Raw genomic sequence first — 22,658 nt, forward strand, 5'->3', positions numbered from 1 at the left:
CTTTCTCGGGTAGTACATCTTTACTGAATTTCATCCTTTCGATAAGTTATTATTTGGATAAACTGCCTGTTCAAGAAACATTTAATTCCATACCAGTATTTAAAGAAGATGTCCCAGAAAACATCCCTTCCTCAACCAATCCCCAAACTGGATAGATCATCATTTGTTTTGGGATGATATCGGTGTATCGTCCAGGGGGGAGCCAGCAGCACAATGAAACTGTCTCTTGACTAGTAACCCAGAGACCCGGATCATGCTCTGGGGATCCGGGTTCAAATCCCACCACGGCAGATGGTGGAATTTTAAAAACTCAAAATATCTGGAATTAAAAATCTAAAGATGACCATGAAACCATTGTTGTTTGTCATAAAAACCCATCTGGTTCACTAATGTCCTTAAGGAAAGAAAATCTGTGACTCCAGACCCACAGCAATTTGACTCTTAAATGCGTTCTGAAATGGCCTAGCAAACCACTCAGTTGTATTCAGCCGCTACAAATGGAACAAAAGGAAAGAAACCCGACAGACCATCTGGCATTGACCTAGGCACTGGAAACGACAATGGCATATCCAGCCCTGTCAATGCTGCAAAGTCGTCCTCACCAACATCTGGGGCTTGTGCCTAAATTGGGAGAGCTGTCTCACAGCCTTACGTAGTCGTACTCTCAAAATCATGCCTTACAGATGACATGCCAGATTCCACCTCCATCATTCCTGGACATGTCCTGCGTCTGGCATAACAGACCCAACAGAGGTGGCGGCACATTTGGGAGAGAGTTCCCCTGCGAGTCCTGAACGTTGACTCTGGACCCCATGAAGTCTCATGGTCAAACATGGGCAAGGAGATCTCCTGTTGATTACCCCCCCAGCTAATGAATCAGTATGCCTCCATGTTGAATTCCACAAAATGTACTCTGGGTGGGAGATTTCAATGGCCACCACCAAGTGTGGCTCAATAGCACCACCACATACCAAGCTGGCCGGGCCCTAAAGGTCCTAAGCTGCTAGCCTGGGACTGTGACAGGTTATGAGGGAACCAACAAAAGGGACAAACATACTTGACCTCATCATCACCAAGCTGCCTGCCGCAGATGCACCTGTCTATGACAGTATCAGTAGAAGTGACCACCACACAATCCTTGTGGAGACAAAGTCCCATCTTCACATTGAAGATGCACTCTTTCATGTTGTGTAACCAGCCGCCTGACTCTGCAAAATCTGTCCACCATTTACCAGTCACTAGTCAGGAGTCTAATGGGATATTCTCCACTTGCTTGGATGAGTACAGCTCCATCAACACTCAAGAAACTCAACACCATCTAGGACAATACAGCCAATTTGATTGCTACCCCTTCCACAAACATTCAATCCCTCCACCACCAATGAGTAATGACAGCTGTGTGTACTATCTACAAGATACACTGCAGGAACTCACGAAGGTTCCTTAGACATCACCTTCCAAACCCACAAACACTCCCATCTAGAAGGACAAGAACAGTGGATACCTGGACCACCACCTGGGGGTTCCCCTTCAAGTTACTCCCCATCCTGACTTGGAAATATATTACTGTTCCTTCACTGTCGCTGGGCCAAAATCCTGGAGCTCCCCCAACAGCACTGAGGGTGTACCTACATCTCCGATGCAATAGCTCAAGAGGCAGCTCACCACCACATTCTCGAGGGCAATTAGGAATGGGCAATAAATGCTGGCCAGCCAGTGATGCTCACATCTTATTAATGAATTTTAAAAATATCACTCTTACATTTACTTACACGACATTCCCTATGCTATAAAGTGTTGATCATGCCTTGTTCATAGCCTCTTGCCTTGGACTTGAGTCCTTATTCCAGAGACTACCCTATCACATGACCAATATTTATCCCTCAATCAACATTAAAAGCAGATTGGTCATTCATTCTATTGCTGCTTTCATTATATTGCTGTTCCCAAATTAGCTAGTGTGTTTGTCTGCATTGCAGCAGTGATTAAATTTAAAATCCATTGCCTGTAAAACAAACTGTTCTCTGATTAATATATATGTTATATAGGAGTTTGCTTGCAAGGAGCTCTAGATAGTTAATTTTAAGATTTTCAGCTACTTACTAAAGTGCTGTATCAATGTAAGTATTTTTGCTTCTTGAAACCATGGACTAACCAACTTCATGAAAGATTATATGCATTTCTCATTAAAAGTATGCAACGGTTTCAGTATTTAGGAGTGTATATGTTTTGATAAGGGAGAGAGCACTACAATAACCTGGATAGGGGGAAGAGAAAGTGAAAGGGTTCCAGCTCATCAGCCTCTGCGTACCTGTGGATGTAAGGGATGTGATGACCTCCAAGTTAAACAGCCGGTCATCATTCAAAGCTCAGTGATTAAGGATGACTTGTATAAAATTGTCCAGGGATGCTACAACCCACAGAACCACACTGCAAAATGGGTCATCATTAGGAAAAGGGGATATGGGGAAGATAAGGCACTTTATAATTTGTGGGCAAGGAAGGAGCATGTGCACATTCAGAACATCTTAAAATCAACTTTGGGATCTCCAGGATCCTCCCCCACTTAGAGGGAAACATAACATTACAAATTGGATAAATTGAGTAGACAAAACTGGCATATAGACATCCACTTTGGATTGGAAAAGGTTAGATCAGATGCCTTTTTTAAAATTGAAATGCTAGAAGCAGCAGGGATCCAAACTCATGTACATAGATAACTAAAATGCGATTAATCTCAAAAACTAATGAAATTATGGATTTTATACCTAGAAGCTTGGGAAGAAACAGTTACCTTTATATAGTACTTTACATGGCCATCGTCTCAAAGTGCTTTACGGCCAGTGAAGTAGTTCTGAAGTATAATCACTGTTGCAATGTAGGAAATAATCTAGAATACATGAGATTAGGAGTTGTGATTAGACCACACCCTGAACTCCAAGTTCAGGGACACAAGGCGGGATTCTCCGGCCTCCCAGGCGTGTGTTTCTCGGTGATGGGAGGTGGCAGGCCGTTCGTTGGCACAGGATTCTCTGGTCCCACTGCCGTCAGTAAGATTTCCCATTGAAGCCACCCCACGCCACCAGGAAACCTGCAGGTGGAGGTGCGCTGCCTGTGGGAGAGAGAATCCCGTCACCAGGGAACAGCCAGAGAACCTGTTCATAGTCAAAAATTTAGAGCCAGGTTTTTCAGGATTGAAGCAAAAAGTTTGAAAACTCTTCCTCAAATATATATGTATATACATTCCATATATATTCCGAAATGGCAATTGAGGCTGAGTCAATTGTTAATTTTAAATTTGGGGTTGATAGATTCCTTTAAGTGAAAGGTGTTAAGGGATAAGGGGCAAAGGCAGGTATATGGAGGTGGGTCGTAGATTACCCTTAATCTCATCGAATGGCAGAACAGAATCTGAGGACAAAATTGTATGTTCTTTTACCGTTGAGATTTGCAGCATCTGCTTTTGTTTGAAGACTAAATCCTGACAGATCAGGCATTGTATCCTTTCCTAGTTTCTGTTCTGTTTGTAAGTTTTTGAAATGATTTGTTCATTCAAAAAGAATCAATGGTGCTATTTTTTTGGTGGGGTGGGAGGGAAAAGGTTACAAGTTCTTTGTTTGAACTGTATAATGAAAAATAAGAATTCCTTCATACAGTGTTTCAAACCATTGTGTAGAAATTAGTTATTGCCTGCTAACACTTGCATCTTTTCAGGCCTTAGAATCAAAGTTAGCAGCATGCAGAAATTTTGCAAAGGATCAAGCATCACGAAAAAGTTACAGTTCAGGGAATGGCAATGGCACCTCTGCTATGGTCAACAATGCAAAGTTTTCTAATTCAGGTCTTGCAACATATTTTGACAAAGGGTAAGTAATACATATTAACAAATAAAGCTAACCATTCTCGTTGGAAAAGTCAGCTGTTGTTTAAACTTTTCTTGTACTGGGACGCCCTTAAATATATTTGCTTTTATGGAGTATTGTCAAAAAGAATTGGAGATAAAATGAGAAGACATTTTCTTCTGCAGAAAGTTACTAGAATCTGGAAGGCGCTGCCTGAAAGGGTGGTGGAAACAGATTCATTTGTAACTTTCAAACATAGATTCAGTATGTTCATGAAGGAAAAACCGTGTAGGCTGTGGGGAAAGAGCAGGGAGTGGAATTAGTAACGTAGCTCGCTCAAAGAACCGACTGTGAGTCATTGGGCTGAAAAGCCTCTTGGGTGCTGTATATCTTAATGAACTTCTCTCTTCTGGATTTGGATCTTTCCCCAATCCCTTGTCCTTTCCCTTTTAACTCCTTTCCCACTCCTTTCTGAAGTATATTCATGTAGATCTGCAATACAGTGACCCAGTGCTGTTAGAGATGGAGTTCCAGGATTTTGTATTTTGACCCAGTGACAGTGAAGGAATGGAAACACAGTTCCAAATCAGGATGGTGTGTGACTTGGAGGGGAACCTGTAGGTAGTGGTGTTACTATGCATCTGCTGCCCTTGTCCTTCTGGGTGGTAGAGATCGCGGGTTAAAGGAGCCTTGGTGAGTTGCTGCAGTGAATCTTGTAAAGGTACACACTGCTGCCACTGCGAGTCGTGGGGGAGTGAGTGAATGTTTAAGGTTGCGAGCTCCTACTCCCTTGCCCTTCCTGAAACTTCTTTCATGTGACTAATCTTTCACAGTAACTTCATTGCAGTGTTAATGTAAGCCTACCTGTGACACTAATGAATAAACTTTGAACTTAATCTGTTCACCAACAAGCCTTCCTTTACTGCCAGCCCATGGTATTTGCTAACCCAAACCTCCTCTCCCACCTACCTCCCAAACTGTTGTTTTCAGGCAGGCAGCTGATTAGCATGTCGATAACACCCTGGAGTTAAAATAGCACACACTTCAAATTAGGCCAGTGAGTGCATTTCATGATTGCTTTCTTATTCACCCCACTTCCCTCCAAGAAAAGATTTGCCTCGGTGCCAACTTTGATCTTTCTTCATAATATCCACAACAAATCTGAGCTCCAAGTATACTGGGCTTAAGTTCAAATCAGAATGTATTTTCCTTTTCTATTTCTTGAGTAAATGTTGAGGAATTGTTTTGAGGATGTTAGTGTCAAGTAATGGAATGTGTACTTCCAAATATTGTATGGGACAATAATAGCAGAGAAAAGCTCTCAATCTCTTTGGTTAAACCAGTCAGTGTTCATTCCCCCGCTTCCAATTTGAAATGGGAACTTTTCCTTCCCTGGTATGGGTTGAAAGACAGTCCACTAATTCATTGTGTTATTCAGGAACTCTCTGCTACTTTCCCATTCCCATACCAATCTTTCTGGCTTTCCAGAGTCAAAGTTAATTAATACTATCTGAAACTCCTTTGACTTCTAAGACTGAACAGAACCATAAGGGTTGGTTGTCAAGATGCAGGATTTCTTTACTAAACGTTAATGGGTGTCAAAGGAAATACTTAAACCTTGTGAAGAGTTTGAAGAATGCTTCCACATGACAAGATTTGGGGAAAACTCCAAGTGCTATTTTATTTGCGAAGTTGAATTGAACAGGGGGCTACAATTTCTCCAGAGATGAAATAATGAAACATCGCTAAAATGTTGTTGTGTGGAATACTATGCTACATCTTTACCAATTTGTTTTAGAGTATAACTTGCATTGGAGAATTTATTTTTGAAGTGGTTCTCCAATATTTACTGGTACCCCCAATACTGAAAATCAGCCCATATATATTGCAGAATGGTTTGTTTAGCAGCAAATCTACTTTAAACTGTAGTTATTTTAAGGTTATAAATTACCACTATTTTGCTCAACCTGCCAGAGCCCCTGCTTTTTCCAGTTATCTTTGTCTCCGATGGCACTGGGTGCCATCCCACTTTTGGGAAGATGTCCGGACATATGAAGACCACCCACTTTGCTTTGTGTCGCTTCTGGTGGCCAATTTAACTTTAGCACATTTCCACAAGCAAATTTAACTAATCGGTGGGCAGTGGGTTTTTGATCGGCTAAGCAAAAAGTTTAATAATTAAGCAAATCGGATGAAAAACTATTTCAAATTGAGAATTTATTTTAGAAGTATAGTTGAATAACCAGCTGTATATTAACTCCATACCGGTTGACTTTAATATCAATCGTATGGTTTGTTTAAAATTAATTTATCCTTAGCTAATTTCTAAGTTGCCATATTCATGTAGCATCGCCACTTCGTAAAAAATATTTTATTAAGTTCTGTTAAAGTTTATTTAGCACTCCTAATCATAGAATCCTACAGTGCAGAAGGAGGCCATTCGGCCCATCAAGTCTGCACCGACCACAATCCCACCCAGGTATCATCCCCATAACGCCCATGCATTTCCCCTAGCTAGTCCCCCTGACACAGGGCAATTTAGCATGGCCAATCCACCTAACCCGTACATCTTTAGAGTGTGGGAGGAAACCGGAGCACTTGGAGGAAACCCACGCAGACATGGGGAGGACATGCAAACTCCACACAGTGACCCAAGGCCAGAATTGAACCTGGGTCTCTGGCACTGTGAGGGAGCAGTGCTAACCACTGTGCCACCTGTAACTAATGACTCAGTAGATATGGTATGTCCAGCTGTAATGCTATGATGGGAAATGAGATTGGTGGGGAAAAATGGAGTAAAGGTAGATTATCAACCGTGACCTGTTTGATTAGTAGGCCAGGCTTGATGGACCAAATAGCCTCCTCCTCCTATGGGTCTTTGCCATTTGGACAGGAAAGTCCGGGGTTTGGTTCTTGGCTTGTGTGATGTGAGTTGATCTGAGTGGGGCTGTTAAAATTGTCAGTAACTTTCCTGAGTTAGGAAGTGAAAAGGCTCCTAGCATTTCTCTCCAGATTCCTATCTAATGATTCATGCCTGAATTCAATGTGTAGACTTGATGAGAAGCGACTTAGTTTAGTGTGTACGCTGCATGAGCAAATATCCAGTCCATACTTGGCATTTGGGCTCAGACATAATCAATCTTTCAGAGAGGTGTTGGCGAGCTGTCAACGCATGAAACTTAATTTCAACCAAAGTCTTTTAGAGGGAGAAAACTGGCAGCACAGTAAATCAACAGCCCAATTCGAAGATTAAATTAAACCCTTAGGTTTTGAAGGCAAAGTTAGTATTAAATCCCATCATGCCATAATTTTGATATAACCTAGCATTCTTTGTTTATTTGTGAGTTTCTGACACAATATTACTGCTGTTTCCATTAATGTTGGAATACAAGTAATGCAGCATTTTGGATTGATCCACAGATTTGAGTTCCTCAATGACAACATGTCCCAAAACTGATCATAAAAACTGTTAGGTGGAGTCAATTGAACCAAAAGAATTTTAATTTTCATTATAAATTGTGATTTAAGTATTTCAACCATCTTAAACTGGTGTAGATTTCAACATGTGGCCAACCTGAGTGTTTAAGTTTGATTCAGTATGTGTTTTCTTTTATCAGAAAAGAGAGAGTCTTTTTCACCGAGTATATCATGGGTAATTAATTTTATTGTATTACTTTGAAGTAAACACCTGCATGCAAGCACAGCGGTGACATAAATCAAAGCAGGATTAACAACTAGATTTAGGCTGAATATTTACTAACTGCACGGGGATTTTGGTGTTCTATGCCAAATTGTAAGAACCTACTTGTGTAGTATTGTTGCTCATGGTACAGTTCTTAGTGGCTCTTTGAAAAATGTTACCCTACAATTTTATAATCGGTGTATCCCATTACCTGTGGAAAGATCACTCTCAGCTCAGATGAAAAATCTCCCTTGGTCGACAAAGCGTCATCTTTACCATTGCAGATAAAACATTTAAAATGCAGTTTGTGTCGTAAAAAAACTGCATTAAGTATAACACCTTTTCAGGAGCTGAATGAGGCACCATAGAATGTGAAAAATAGTTATGCCATTTAGGATTCAGAATGCTGGAGGTCCATCTTTATTGCCAAAATTCTGACTCCATTATGATCGTTCAATTCTGTTTCAACCATAAGTACCAGACAGGTGACAGCATTTTCACATGACAATGTTCACATTTACTCTGCCGATGAGTTTCTTTGCAAGGAATGCAGTGACAAATGTGCTGAAACGTATTTAGATTGAGTAGGTTTTCTTTGCAAATCCTAAACCTTTCTCTCAAATCTGCATGGGGCTAGCGATGCAGTGGCATGCTGTATTCTGACACACAGCCTGTATGGCCAAATCTTGTACCGAATAATTAAATCAAAATAGCATTATTCCGAAGATGTATGTGAAAATACTCAACCAAAACCTTGTGCTTTGGGCTCAAGTCTGAAACAGTTGAACAACTGGTTTCACTAAAAGGAAATTTTATATTAAATCTGAATAAGACTGAGCAATTTTTAAATAAAGACAATTTAAATCAGATACAACAGTAAACTTAAAAATGATTCTTACCAAGGCACAATGTTTTAAGAATAAAAATATTAACTGATTGCATTTTGTCTCCTGTACATTAAAAGCTGGGGCATGGCTGAATGAGAAACCAATACTAACAACTGCACATGAAAAATACGTTTAAGATATGCATTTGCTAAAGTTTTCTGTGCTGCACATCTTCAATTTTTTGAAAATAAAAGCACTGTATACCATTATGCCGAGAAGTAACTAATGCTGAGTAGATTTTCTAATTGTCCGTGGGATCAGCTGCATTTGGAAAAATTTCATTCATGATTCATTGTAATGCTAAAATTAAAATCAATGGTTTAAGTTATTTATTTTGCACCAAAACCAAACTCTTTATGAACCCTTAAACTGCAGGCAACGTTAAGGAATTCCAGCCGCCTTGGATTGGCTTTCCTTTTAGAAATATTTTCAGCTTGTACTTTATGACATTGACACAAATCATAATATTGTAGTAAAACTGCCAAGGTTGAAAAATCACCTATCCAATATGTCTCGCACAGTAATTACATACAACTAAATGTTGCTCTCCATTGTAATTAAGTAAAAGTAAAATTTAAAGTTTATTTATTAGTCACAAGTAGGCTTACATCCATACTGTAATGGAGTTACTGTGAAAATCCCCTTGATCGCAATTGATAACTATATAAGATTACCCAAGACAGTGTTCTCAATTGTGCCATATAGGCTAGTCAGGTTAAATCACCAGCAGTCGGCTCTCCCCTTCAAAGAGGAGAGCAGTCCATGACCATCTGGGACTATGGTGTCTTAATCTTTTACCTATAGTCTATTATTGTGGTAGAGTAGCTAATGCAGATCTTATAAGTTTCAAGGCCAGGTAATGCTGCAGGATGCAAAAACAGTTTTGAATGAAGCTAACTCTCCAGAAATAGATCCAGCAAGAAATCCAAGCAAGTGAATTGATTAGTCTGTATAACTTAAATTTTATCCCGAACCCAGAGCTAAGAATGGACTTGATAATTCTCTTGAAGTGTTTCTCAACCTAATAATTACTGTTTCTATTATGAATGTGATCAAACTTGTGCCATATCTATGAATGACCAGCTGCTGTAGCAACCTTGCATCCAATATTTGAATGTAACCTTGTTTTTGTGTTGAATTTAGGGTAGTAAATGGTCTAGACCAAGGACCTGCTGGAATCGGATCAGCGCCGCCTGCTTCACCACCAGGCTTGCTGCCGCTCAGTGTCTGAATAGCCATACTGCATCTTTTATTTTAACCCAACTACTTCAAACAACAGAATAACCATTCTACCCTGACTGCACTGCGGCGTGTCGGAATTTCTGAATTTTTATCTTGCTCGTTCTGCATAAGATTTTCAGATTATTAAACAGTCTCCCTTTAATCTCTGCTATGCTGTCACGGTAGTGGAGTTAATGTCCCGTTACTTAACCATTCATGGGGGACTTGATGCTTTTCTGGTTATACATTACAGCAACAGCAGATTTGTACTTGGGGAATTTTAAAAATTGAAATCCTAAGCAGTGTTGGAAAAGTCTACATATTTAAAGCTAACGATGGTGTAAATGGTATTTGTTCAAGCCACTTGTACAATGTGTGACTCTCCAGATAGTTGGTCTGGGTTTCTCGGTTATGTGCCTGGACTTGGTGATATTTTAAAACACCAATTCCTGTAATTTTTATGTTGTACTGTACAATTTTTGCTTGGTTTCTAATGTCAGATTTATTAAGATATATTTAAACATTGTTTAAGTGTAAATTGGTTTGTTTTTTTAAAAAAAAACAAGTTGTATAACAAACTTACACACTTTAATTTTTGGACTATTTACAACAATTTTTGTTTCTATGCATCAGTTCAATCACTTTTACATTTTGTTGCATAATTCAGATCATTGCGTTGGCTGTTTGTTTCTTGTTACTGTATATAAGTTTGTAAACATAACTTTGCCCAAGATATTTGTACATAGCTTGGGCTTTGTAGCATTATTTATTCAGATTCTATATGGCATGTTTAATAAATGAGGAAGTTTACCATACACAGTTGTAACAAATCATATGATATCATTATGTAGAACTTGCTGTCTAATCTTCCAGAAATAAAATTGTTCTTTAAACAGTCTGTGTGCAGAGTCCATTGTAGCAAGATCAGATGTGGGCTGGAGTAACTCTTAGAATCCTTACAGTACAGAAGGAGGCCATTTGGCCCATTGAGTCTGCACCGACGACAATCCCACCCAGGCTCTATGCCCGTAACCCCATGCATTTACCCTGCTAAATCCTCTGACACTAAGAGGCAATTTATCATGGCCAATCCACCTAACCTGCATATCTTTGGAGTGTGGGAGGAAACCGGAGCACCCAGAGGAAACCCATGCAGACACCGGGAGAATGTGCAAACTCCACACCGACAGTGACCCGAGGCCGGAATTGAACCTGGGTCCTTGGCACTGTGAGGCAGCAGTGCTAACCACTGTGCCACCATGCCGCCCTAAGTCTTGGATAAGCCTTTGTGGAAAGTGTATCAGCGTATAATCTTTCATTATATTTTAATAAGTACATCTTATAGTCATAGAGGTTCACAGCATGGATGCAAGCCCTTCGGCCCAACCAGCCATGCCCTCCTTTTTCTTAACCACTAAGCAAGTCCCAATTGCCTGCAGTTGGCTCATATCCCTCTATACCAATCTTACCTATGTAACTGTCTCGATGCTTTTTAAAAGACAAAATTGTACCTGCCTCTACTACCCCCTCTGGCAGCTTTTTCCAGTAAGAGTTTTAACAATGCCAGGTTAAAGTCCAACAGGTTTATTTGGTAGCAAATGCCATTAGCTTTCGGAGCCGCTGCCCTTCGTCAGATGGAGTGGATATCTGCTCACAAACAAGGCATACAGAGACACAAACTCAAGTTACAGAATACTGATTAGAATGCGAATCTTTACAGCTAATCAAGTCTTAAAGATACAGAAAATGTGAGTGGAGAGAGCATTAAGCACAGGTTAAAGAGATGTGTATTGTCTCCAGACAGGACAGCCAGTGAGATTCTGCAAGTCGACAGTTCCGACATGCCACAGCGAAAAACCACACCGACCTCCTCAGAAGACAAACACGGGACATGGTGGACAGAGTACCCTTCGTCGTCCAGTACTTCCCCAGAGCGGAGAAGCTACGGCATCTCCTCCGGAGCATTCAACATGTCATTGATGAAGACGAACATCTCGCCAAGGCCATCCCCACACCCCCACTTCTTGCCTTCAAACAACCGCACAACCTCAAACTGTCCGCAGCAAACTACCCAGCCTTCAGGAGAACAGTGACCACGACACCACACAACCCTGCCACAGCAACCTCTGCAAGACGTGCTGGATCATCGACACGGATGCCATCATCTCACGTGAGAACACCATCCACCAGGTACACGGTACCTACTCTTGCAACTCGGCCAACGTTATCTACCTGATGCACTGCAGGAAAGGATGTCCCGAGGCATGGTACATTGGGGAAACCATGCAGACGCTATGGCAATGGATGAATGAACACCGCTCAACAATCACCAGGCAAGACTGTTCTCTTTCTGTGGGGGACCACTTCAGCGGTCACGGGCATTCAGCCTCTGATCTTCGGGTAAGTGTTCTCCAAGGCGGCCTTCACGACACACGACAGCGCAGAATTGCTGAGCAGAAACTGATAGCCAAGTTCCGCACACATGAGGACGGCCTCAACCATGATCTTGGGTTCATGTCACACTATTGGTAACCCCCACAACTTGTCTGGACTTGCAGAATCTCACTGGCTGTCCCGTCTGGAGACGATACACATTTCTTTAACCTGTGCTTAATGCTCTCTCCACTCACATTGTCTGTATCTTTAAGACTTGATTAGCCGTAAAGATTCGCATTCTAATCAGTATTCTGTAAATTGATTTTGTGTCTCTGTATGCCTTGTTTGTGAGCAGATTTCCACTCCATCTGACGAAGGAGCAGCGCTCCGAAAACTAATGGCATTTGCTACCAAATAAACCTGTTGGACTTTAATCTGGTGTTGTTAAAACTCTTACTGTGTTCACCCCAGTCCAACGCCGGCATCTCCACATCAGCTTGTTCCAGACACTCACCATCCTCTGTGTGAAAAATTGCCCCTCTGGACCCTTTTGTGTATCTCACCTTAAACCTCTAGTTTTAGACTGCTCTACCTTTGGGAAAAGATGTTGACTATTTAGTGGATCTGTGCCCCTCATTATTTTGTAGACCTCTAAGATCACCCCTAAGTCTCCTACGCTCCAGGGAAAAAGTCCCAGTCTATCCAGCCCCTCCTTATAGCTCAAACCATCAAGTCCCGGTAGCATCCTAGTAAATCTTTTCTGCACTCTTTCTAGTTTAATCATATCCTTTCTATAATAGGGTGACCTGAGCTTACTGAGCTTGTGTTAATATGGCACTGATCACATGATGTTTGCCAGTTTGTATGAAGAAAAAATATCAAAAAGCAAATGGAGAAATCTTGTTCATTTCTTCAATGACTTACTTCCCATGTTGGGTTTAGGATAATTAATCGCTGAATGAGGATTTTGGCATTTTTAATGAGAATTTTAATGATGAATTGTCAACATTAAATCTGCCACACTACTGACTAACACTCTAATCATGGACTGCACTGAAAAATGAATGTTTGTCTCATGAATATTTAACTTGCTGCTACCAACAATATGAAAGGGAATGGCACAAAGTTCCTAAAGGGAGAAATCGCAAGCTCTGATTGCAGGCAGATTGGGTTACCACACAGACTGAATTGATAGCATAATAGAAAGCATAAAGGTTAAATGACCAGATTTCTCACTGCTTGACAACATTACTTGCATTTATAGTGTCTTTAAAGTGATAAACTGCCCTATGGGGCCACATGTGTCCTTTTCCAGTCATCCATCCGCCCTGACCTAGGCCCATTCCCAGTATTCCAATGTAACAGATTGAACCTTCTCATCCCAGTGTTTTAATATGTTCATGGCCTCAATCCTTTCCATCTGTGTAACCTCTCCCAGCCATACTCAATCTGCTCTCCTTTAATCTCCTTTCAATCCACCTGTTCAACCAAGCTTTGGTTAGTGCTCCCAATATTATCTCCTTTCACTTGACATCCACTTTTTTCTTATGTCTCTGAAGTGATGTGAGACATTTTGATTTCCATATTAAGGGCACTATTGAGGTGCAAGTTGTTGGTGGCATTTACATTGTCAGATTTCCACAGAGAAGAATAACTCAGAAATATCTGATCTATTCCAGTAGGTGATATAACAGAAGTATGAGGTCTCTGGTGCGATCTCTTGGTCTCACTATCATTTACCTAGATATTGGACAGTTAAAAGTACACTGCAGATCTTTGGAGATGTGATATCTGTATATGAACCCAGTGGTGACACTGACATGTCAAAAATATGACATGGAAATACCATTGTTGAAGAACAGTCGATTATTGGGATTGTTAATGACTTTGTGATTTCACTAGGTGAGAGTGAAAGTTTGCCTCATATTTAAATACTGTCTAAAAACAAATTACTTCCATTTAAAATAGAGCAGAAGTTTCAATTATTATCTATATTGGATGGATATAAAACATGTTATACGTACAGCTATGAAACAGTGCCAAACTTGAGATTACTAGCTCTTAATCCATCTCTCTTTATTCTTCTGTTATTTTAACCTTTTGTTTTTATTTTGTCTATATGTTTACGCTATAGCTGCTCTTAGTTAGTTTGTCTTTTCCATCTGCTGTCCCAACTGATTCCTCTCTCCCTTTTCAGCTCTTTATTCTTTATTCCTCATTTCATAAATTCATAGAATCCCTACTGTGCGGAAAGAGGCTAGCCTGCCCATCCAGTCTGCACTGACTCTCCTAAAGAGCATCCCACCCAGGCTCTCCCCTCTGTGCTGTCCCCATAACTCCACACATTTACCATGCTAATCCACCTAACCTACACATCTTTGGACAGGGTATCTTACCCAGGCCCATCACCCCACCCTATCCCCGGCACCCCATGCATTTACCTTGGTTAATCCCTGAACATCTTGAGAAATCCCTACACAGTTTCTCTACACATCTTGGGAAACTAAGGGGCAATTTAGCATAGCCAATCCACCTAACCTGCACATTATTCAGACTGTGGGAGGAAACCGGAGTACCCAGAGGAAACCCACGCAGACACGGGGAGAATGTACAAACTCCACACAGTCACCCAAGGCCGAAATCGAGCCTGGGTCCCCAGCGCTGTGCACCATGCTGCTATTGTTGCCCCATTGCTTCATCCCCACCACACTTTGTCTCCCAACTCAAACACAATTTAACCCTTTTGGATCTTTTGTATATTTCTCAGTGCTATATAAATTTATGTATCTATTAAGATTGTTGTAATACTGTTCCTTTTCCTTTCTGCATAAACCCTGGTGTTTTTCTTTCAAATCCACTTCCTGTCCAGCTTCTCCCCCAACTTGCTCTAGACAATGTGAGGGACATCTATTCCTATCATTGTAAAAACATTCTTTATTTTTGGTTTGTCACAATGTGGCCAGTTCACTGAAATGAGTAATACAGTAATGGTAAATCCCTGCTATTCCTATTTCAGTAAGAAGTCTCACAATACCAGGTTAAAGTCCAACAGGTTTATTTGGTAGCACAGGTTTATTTGGTGGCTTGTGCTACCAAATAAACCTGTTGGACTTTAACCTGATGTTGTGAGACTTCTTACGGTGTTTACCCCAGTCCAACACCGGCATCTGCACATCATTCCTATTTCATCCAGAGGATGGTGCTGTTACTACTTGGGAATCAAAGCATTTGCTTTGCTCCAAATTGATGTTGTAATCTCTCAGCCTATAATTCATGATATTGCCACTAACTCTGAGCAATACTGTTGGGGATTCATTACTATAGTAAATCATAGAATCCCTACAGTGGAGAAGGAGGCCATTTGGCCCATCAAGTCTGCACTGACAACAATCCCACGCAGGCCCTATCCCCATAACCCCACGTATTTACCCTGCTAATCTCCCTGACACAAAAGGTCAATTTGCCACGTCCAATGCACCTAACCTGCTCATCTTTGGGCTGTGGGAGGAAACCGGAGCACCCGGAGGAAACCCGCGCTGACACGGGGAAAACGTGCAAACTCCATACGGACATGAGGCAGCAGCACTAATCACTGTGCCGCCGTGCCACCCTGAGAGAAAGATATTCCAAAACACCACAAATCTTGTATCAAACCGAGCACTTTATTTTAAAATGCACTTTCTGCTGGTCAGCTAAAAGACACTATTTCATCCATGTTTGAAGATGCACTAAATACAAATTATTGATTCACAAAATGTTTTAAGTCATATGTATTTACCATGTTGGAATGCAAGAAATTGGAGTAGGAGAAGGCCATTCGGCCCTTTGAGCATAGTCCACTGTTCAACAAGATCATGGCTAATTCCCTACCTCACCTCCACCTGCTGCCACTCTCCCACTCCCCTTTCCTTGAATACCCAAAAACCTACCAACCTTCACCTTGAATGTGATTAACGATCCTTGGGAGCCGACAATTCAAAAGATTCACAATTCTTTAAGTGAAGAAATTTCTCTTCACCTTGGGCCTAACTAGCTGACCTCTTCCCGAGCCAGGGAAAGCATTTTCTCACCATCTACCCAGCCAATCCCATTAAGAAATGCATACATCTCAATGAGATCACCTCTCATTTTCCTGGACTCAAGGGTACTTAGGCCTAGTCTACTCAATCTCTCCTCATAAGACCCGTCTCTCCTCATCCCAGAAACCAGTCTACTGAGCCTTTCTTTCACGTCCTCTAGGGCAATTATGTCCTTCCTTGAATAAGTTTCGTAACCAAGATTTTTATTCCTTACCCAAAGATGTACCATGTTGTCTTATATGCGTGTGCAGTAATTTTACTGTTACAATTTGTGTGATTTTTAGATCACTTGTTAGGATAAATTTACTGTTGGTTTGTGAATCTAGGGTCCAGGTGGCAATGCCATATATACTTGTGTAAATATTGAGTTTCTGAGACTAAGCGTTTTAGCCAAAACATAAGACGGTGACTTTTACACAAGAAATATTTTTGAGGGGTTGAAATTCACCCTCTCCCATTACCTCGCTATCAGTTACCAGGTTGGAGACTGTTCCAGCCAACCATATCCCCAAAAGGAGTCAACGGATTTTTATTATTGAATTTTTAGTTATAAAATAACTTACATGATGATGGACATAAATTTGATGAATTTAGTGTCCGCAAATTCATCAAAAACAGAATCCAGCCTCAGATGTATACAATTTCAGGCAGCTTATTTCACACCATGGAACAGACTGTTACTAACAGCAGAGCCTGGTCTTCAAAACCAAACTGTGTCCCAACCTGCTTCTCGAACGGGTGTCATCGTATGGATCAGCAACGTCACCTTCATCAGCAACCACATCATCAGTGGCCAAATCCTTCCACAAACAATCATCTTCAGTGCTATCAAGTGCATGGGATATTCCACATTTCTGGAATGATTTGCCGGCAATCTCTTCTGATTTCATAGAATCAGAGAATCCCTACAGTGCAGAAGGAGGCCATTTGGCCCATCGAGTCTGCACCGACCGCAATCCCGCTCAGGCTCAATCCCCTTAACCCCATGAATAACCCTAGCTAGTCTCACTGACACTAAGAGGCAATTTAGCATGGCCAATCCACCTAACCCGCACATCTTTGGACTGTGCGAGGAAACTGGAGCACCCGAAGGAATCCAACACAGACATGGGGAGAACGTGTAAACTCCGCACAGACAGTGAGCTAAGCTGGGAATCGAACCCGGGTCCCTGGCGTTGTGAGGCAGCAGCACTAACCACTGTGCCACCATGCTGCCCCTAGGATTTTACAACCTATTCACGCAGGATTGCATCTCTCCTCCAATCATCCAGTCATTCCAATTTTCTTTTCCTGCTATCCTTGAAGGGCTTCTTCAGAGAGACATCCAGTGCTTGGACAAAGCTCGTTAGGCCCCTGGGAATCGCCCCTGAAGTATCTCCGTTTTATGATCTATCTCTTACAATATCATTGCCAAGGTGTGATGTGAGCATGTCCCAAATGAGAAGGTGTTGTTCTTCATATAATGTTTGTTCTGGAAGCTCCAAACTTTCCTCAAACCACCTACATCCACTATCCTTTATTGGGAATGTGGGCTGATTACTCCTTTTGGGAATTGCTGTTTTGGAAGGGATTTTCTCCTGAATATCACTATTGGTTTAAGCTTTGTCCCATGGGATAGGTACAGCAGCAGAATTGTGAAACTAATCTTTCCCTGGTTACTCATACCTTCCCATGGGTGGCCAGAGCAACTTCACTCACCCATTGTCACCTAGCGAGACCTCCAGGAATGGCACCTTGGGCTCTTCCTCTTCTCATCTACAAGTTGTCCAAAGTGACTTCATGCATCCAAGTTGTGCCAACTAGCACACATACACTAACACCTACTTCATCACCACTTTCCAATCCCCTGATTGTCTCTGTGCTGTCCGATGCTTTTCTCATAGCCAGCCTTGGATGAGCTTCATCTGGCTTAACATTTGGAAAACCACAGCTATCATCTGGAGGTAGTTGTTGAACATAATTGACATTCTTAAGAAATTATACAATTAAATTTGCACTAATATGGACCCACCAACATAATGCTGTTAGACCAATCAGCCTAACCCGCATATCTTTGGACTGTGGGAGGAAACTGGAGCACCCGGAGGAAACCCACGCAAACACGAGGAGAACGTTGGCAAGTAAAACATGTTTGCACGATCTCCCTGTGTCTGCATGGGTTTCCTCCGGGCGCTCCGGTTTCCTCCCACAGTCCAAAGATGTGCGGGTTAGGTTGATTGACCATGCTAAATTGACCCTAGTGTCAGGGGGATTAGCAGGGTAAATATGTGGGGTTACGGGAATAGGTTCTGGGTGGGATCGTGGTCGGTGTAGACTCGATGGGCTGAATGGTCTCCTTCTGCATTGTAGGGATTCTAAGATTCTAAGAAAAATCTCTGCCCACGCTGAACGTTGATATTGCAAAGATGAATCTGTACCTGTTTGGAAAAAGATTATGAACCATTTTTGGATTTTTTAAAACACATTTCTGAATGGTGAGTGTGCGATCAAACATTGGGCATCACAAGAAGGACCATTGTCATGATAGCAATGCTCACAGCACCAGGGACCCAGGTTCGATTCCCGGCTTGGGTCACTGTCTGTGTGGAGTTTGCACATTCTCCCCGTGTCTGCGAGGGTTTCCTCCGGGTGCTCCGGTTTCCTCCCACAGTCCGAAAGGTATGCTGGTTAGGTGAGTGCTAAATTGTACCTCAGTGTCTCAAGCTGTGTAGGTTGAATGGATTATCAATGGTTAATGTGTTTGGGGTTACGGGGATAGGCCGGGGGAGAGGGCCTAGGTAAGATCATCTGTCAGAGAGTCGGTGCAGAATCACGGAAAGCCTACAGTGCAGAAGGAGGCTGTTCGGCCCATCGAGCCTGCACCGACGACAATTCCACCCAAGCCCTATCCCCGTAACTCCATGTATTTACCCTGCTAATCCCTCTGACATGAAGGGGCAATTTAGCATAGCCAATCCACCTAACACGCACATTCTTGGACTGTGGAAGGAAACCGGAGCACCCGGAAGAAACCCAAGCAGACACGGGGAGAATGTGCAAACTCCACATAGATAGTGACCCAAGAATCGAACCCGGGTCCCTGGCGTTGTGAAGCAGCAGTGCTAACCACTGATGGGCCAAATGGCCTCTTCTGCACTGTAGGGATTCTATGATTCTGTGGCCTAGCTGGTTTGGTTGGACGTGTTTAACATGCTCACCAGCATTGTTATGTACTAACATTGCAACTTGAGTTCCAGAGTACATGGAAGGCGGAGCTCGCAGGGCAATACTGTGTGCTGAAAACAAAAGGACATCACAAGGTCAATACCAGTAGACAGCATCTCCAATTGCTTTTCCTTGGATATAAAAATAGAAAGGCGATATATGTGCACAGTTACCTTCCCGAACTGAAGAACAGGAAATGAACAAAGTAACAAGAAGCAGCTGGGCCCTCCTGGATCCCCTGCTTTAATTCAGCTTCTTTTCAGTCTTCCAGAGGACTAGAATCAGCACTTTCTGAAACAAAGATTTTTGTCAAATTTTGGACAAAGTAAATTTATAACCTTGGTTCAAAGGAAAAAACATGCTTTGTTTATCAGGAGGCTCACTGTCCTTAGAAGGCACTCATTCTGTTAGTCTGTACAGTCAGACAGAGGGCTGCGTTAGATTATAAAAGCTCAATAAAATAGAAAGTGCTGGAACCACACAGCTGGTCTATCAGCCTCTTTAACGAGAAGAGAAAGAAACAACATTTTTAGGTGTCGATGAATCAGCTTCTAAAACTGATTTTGCTGCATTCCGCTATTAGTGAAAGAATCAGCTGAAGGATTGTGAATACGACGGCCGAATTTTAGGAGCAGTACGGTAGCACAGTGGTCAGCACTGCTGCCTCACAGCGCCAGGGACCCCGGTTCAATTCCCAGCTCGGGTCACCGTCTGTGCGGAGTTTGCACGTTCTCCCCGTGCCTGCGTGGGTTTCCTCCAGTTTCCTCTCACCGTCCAGAGATATGCGGGTTAGGTGGATTGGCCATGATAAATTGCCCCTTAGTATCAGGGGGACTAGCTGGGGTGAATGCATGGGGTTATGGGGATAGGGCCTGGGCAGGATTGTGGTCGGTGCAGACTCAATGGGCCGAATGGCCTCCTTCTGCACTGCAGGATTCTATGATGTTAGCATGGTTCATGCATCGTAGTCTTTCCCCCTAAATTCCAATCCCACTGTTTCTAATTGTGATGAAGTGTTTTAACGTTTTTTTAATGCAGCCACTGGTATGTGCTTTACACGAGGGAATGCCGAGATTGGAAAGAACAACAAAAGTTTGTGCATGGGATTTATGTGCTGTAAGGCACATTATAAAATTGGAAAATGCTGTCACAGAAATTCTCTTCCAACCCAAATATTTGTTTAAATAGTGCATCGGCTGTGCTATTATTTACAAAGCGAAGTTCTCTACAATAGTGAACGACATTCTCTCATGTTTTACAATTCATGATGTCGTTTGAAGTGTTGAGTAGCTCGAATAATAAAAACCATCATGGAGCAATCATTCTTTATTTGTGGAATTATCTACTTTAAACTATCTGGAGTCATCGCTTAAACAGTCCGCTTGTTGTGACATCCTCCAGATGCACAATAAATAGTCAAGATTCTATCAGTCACATTATGAGGGGCGTTACATCCTTACACAAGCTCACAATATGTGCTTCTGCTTACGTTTTCACATTCTTTCACTAAGAATTAACATTGTAAGGAATAATGTCCATAAAATTAAAGTACTTCATCCCTATGCACAAATCTTTGAACCAGTTACTGCAACTTAAACAGCTCTTGAAATCGTGAAGTTTCAATTAATTTTATTAACAGTTATTTATTTAACTCTTGCTTGCAAGCAGTTCACCGTAAGATCGTTAAGATCTGTGTAGTCAGGAAGAACACCCCCTTGTCTGGGTGTGTCATGAGTGAAAAGAGTTTATTTGAAAATTGTGACCCCCCAAATAACACTGCAGAAAGGGACTCTTCATTATATTCATGGTGGGCAGATTCATAATGAGGACTTCTTCTGCTTTCATTTAAATTAGCCACCAACGTTAGTTGAGCCTTTAGAATATCTGGCGGTGTGCACATATTAAACAATGAAAGGAAGCAAGGTACAACTCGAGTGTTCAGAATATCAAAGGTGAGCTCTAGGTTTGTGGATAAATTGATGAGAATTTTTAACACTTGGGCCTTGGTTTGGGTTGACCCTTTTTGCAACAGTTCAACAAATTTGGGGATAGACCTTCTCATCTCCAGTTGGTTCTCGCGGTAATGTAGCAAGTTACTGAGCAGCCTTAAAGCAGCTAACTGTAATTCTGAATCTGTAGTGGCTGTGCTGACCAGTTCACAGACCTGATGAACATCCTCCTGGATTATTTCTCGATTTGTGACATTGTTAGAAAGGAAGTTAAGCGCATTCAAAGCATCTACTTTTATCTCAGTTTGAGGGTCGCTCAATGATTCTATAATGATGCTGATCCCACCTTCTAACCAAATTAATGCGTGATTACCGGAAACTGCAGCCAATCTACAGATTCTCGTTCCAATGAGGGCTTTCAGAGCGGAACTGGGGTTTTGCTTAAGAATAGCCAAAAGCCGATGCAAGTGTTGTGTGTCCATGTCATCGCAGCTGTTGGTGATGCTGAACCTCGATGCATCAGCCGGAAGGGTGAGAGAGTTTCCAGGGACTGCTTCAACACATAAGCCATATTCACTGCCAGACCTCCTTTGATCCTGCTTATCAGGATCAGTGCTTCTGTCGATTGGTTTGTACAATAAATAAGCAGCTCCCACTCCAGGCAAAGGCCCCAACATGTTCTTCTGATAGATTCCCAAGTTGGCTTCCATTTGTCAGTTGCTTCTAACTCGTAACCGATTTCCTAAGCTCAGTACATTTGAAACTAAACAAACTAAACTAAACCATTAACTGATAAGAATGACTTCATAACTGGAGATTCTGGTATCCACAGCACATCGAGTTTGAATGGATGCATGTTTGCTGATGTCACAGTGTATAACTGCAGCATACAAACATTGGACATTCTTTTAACAACAAGTTAAAACCCTGAGCAAAGTAAAATTTGAGGCAGGCACGGTGGCACAGCGGTTAGCACTGCTGCCTCACAGCGCCAGGGGCCTGGGTTCAATTCCAGCCTCGGGTGACCGTCTGTATGGAGTTTGCACATTCTCCCCATGTCTGCGTGGATTTCCTCCGGGTGCTCTAGTTTCCTCCCACAGTACAAATATGTGTGGGTTAGGTTGATTGGTCGTGCTAAATTGCCCCTTTGTGTCAGGGGGATTAGGAGGTAAATATATAGGGTTGCAGGGATAGGACAGGACCTGGGTGGGATTGTTGTCGGTGCAGGCTCGATGGGCTGAATGGCCTCCTTCTGCACTGTAGATTCTATGGTTCTATGAAAATTCAAGAAAAGCCTTTAAATGAAACTCAGTTCTCTCATCACCTTGTTCTCCAGCCGTCTCTATTACCCTGCCTGGCAGCTTGTCTTGTTTTATCACACATATTTGTGGTTAACTATGTAAACAACAACAGATATG

General features: G+C 42.0%; 2 protein-coding genes across 5 annotated transcripts in view; one reads left to right on the forward strand and one right to left on the reverse strand.

Annotated features, from left to right (window-relative positions):
* Positions 1-10,527, forward strand: part of LOC144501581 (nuclear distribution protein nudE-like 1) — a 46,326-nt gene extending 35,799 nt beyond the window's left edge. For 2 of the 4 annotated variants that reach the window (XM_078225444.1, XM_078225445.1), the window contains exons 8-10: positions 3,715-3,866; positions 7,460-7,494; positions 9,555-10,527. In XM_078225444.1, the coding sequence (XP_078081570.1) occupies positions 3,715-3,866; positions 7,460-7,494; positions 9,555-9,559 (192 nt within the window). In that variant the 3' untranslated portion in view covers positions 9,560-10,527. The remainder of the gene's footprint in view (positions 1-3,714; positions 3,867-7,459; positions 7,495-9,554) is intronic. The other 2 variants (XM_078225442.1, XM_078225443.1) reach the window with 1 other exon arrangement.
* Positions 10,528-20,960: 10,433 nt separating this feature from the next.
* On the reverse strand, positions 20,961-21,950 carry LOC144502039 (armadillo repeat-containing protein 12-like). Its single transcript, XM_078226051.1, has one exon. It carries the CDS (start codon positions 21,948-21,950, stop codon positions 20,961-20,963), a length of 990 nt encoding a protein of 329 aa, XP_078082177.1.
* Positions 21,951-22,658: the final 708 nt, after the last annotated feature.

This window comes from Mustelus asterias, chromosome 12 (assembly GCF_964213995.1).
Source record: "Mustelus asterias chromosome 12, sMusAst1.hap1.1, whole genome shotgun sequence".
Lineage (NCBI taxonomy): Eukaryota > Metazoa > Chordata > Chondrichthyes > Carcharhiniformes > Triakidae > Mustelus > Mustelus asterias.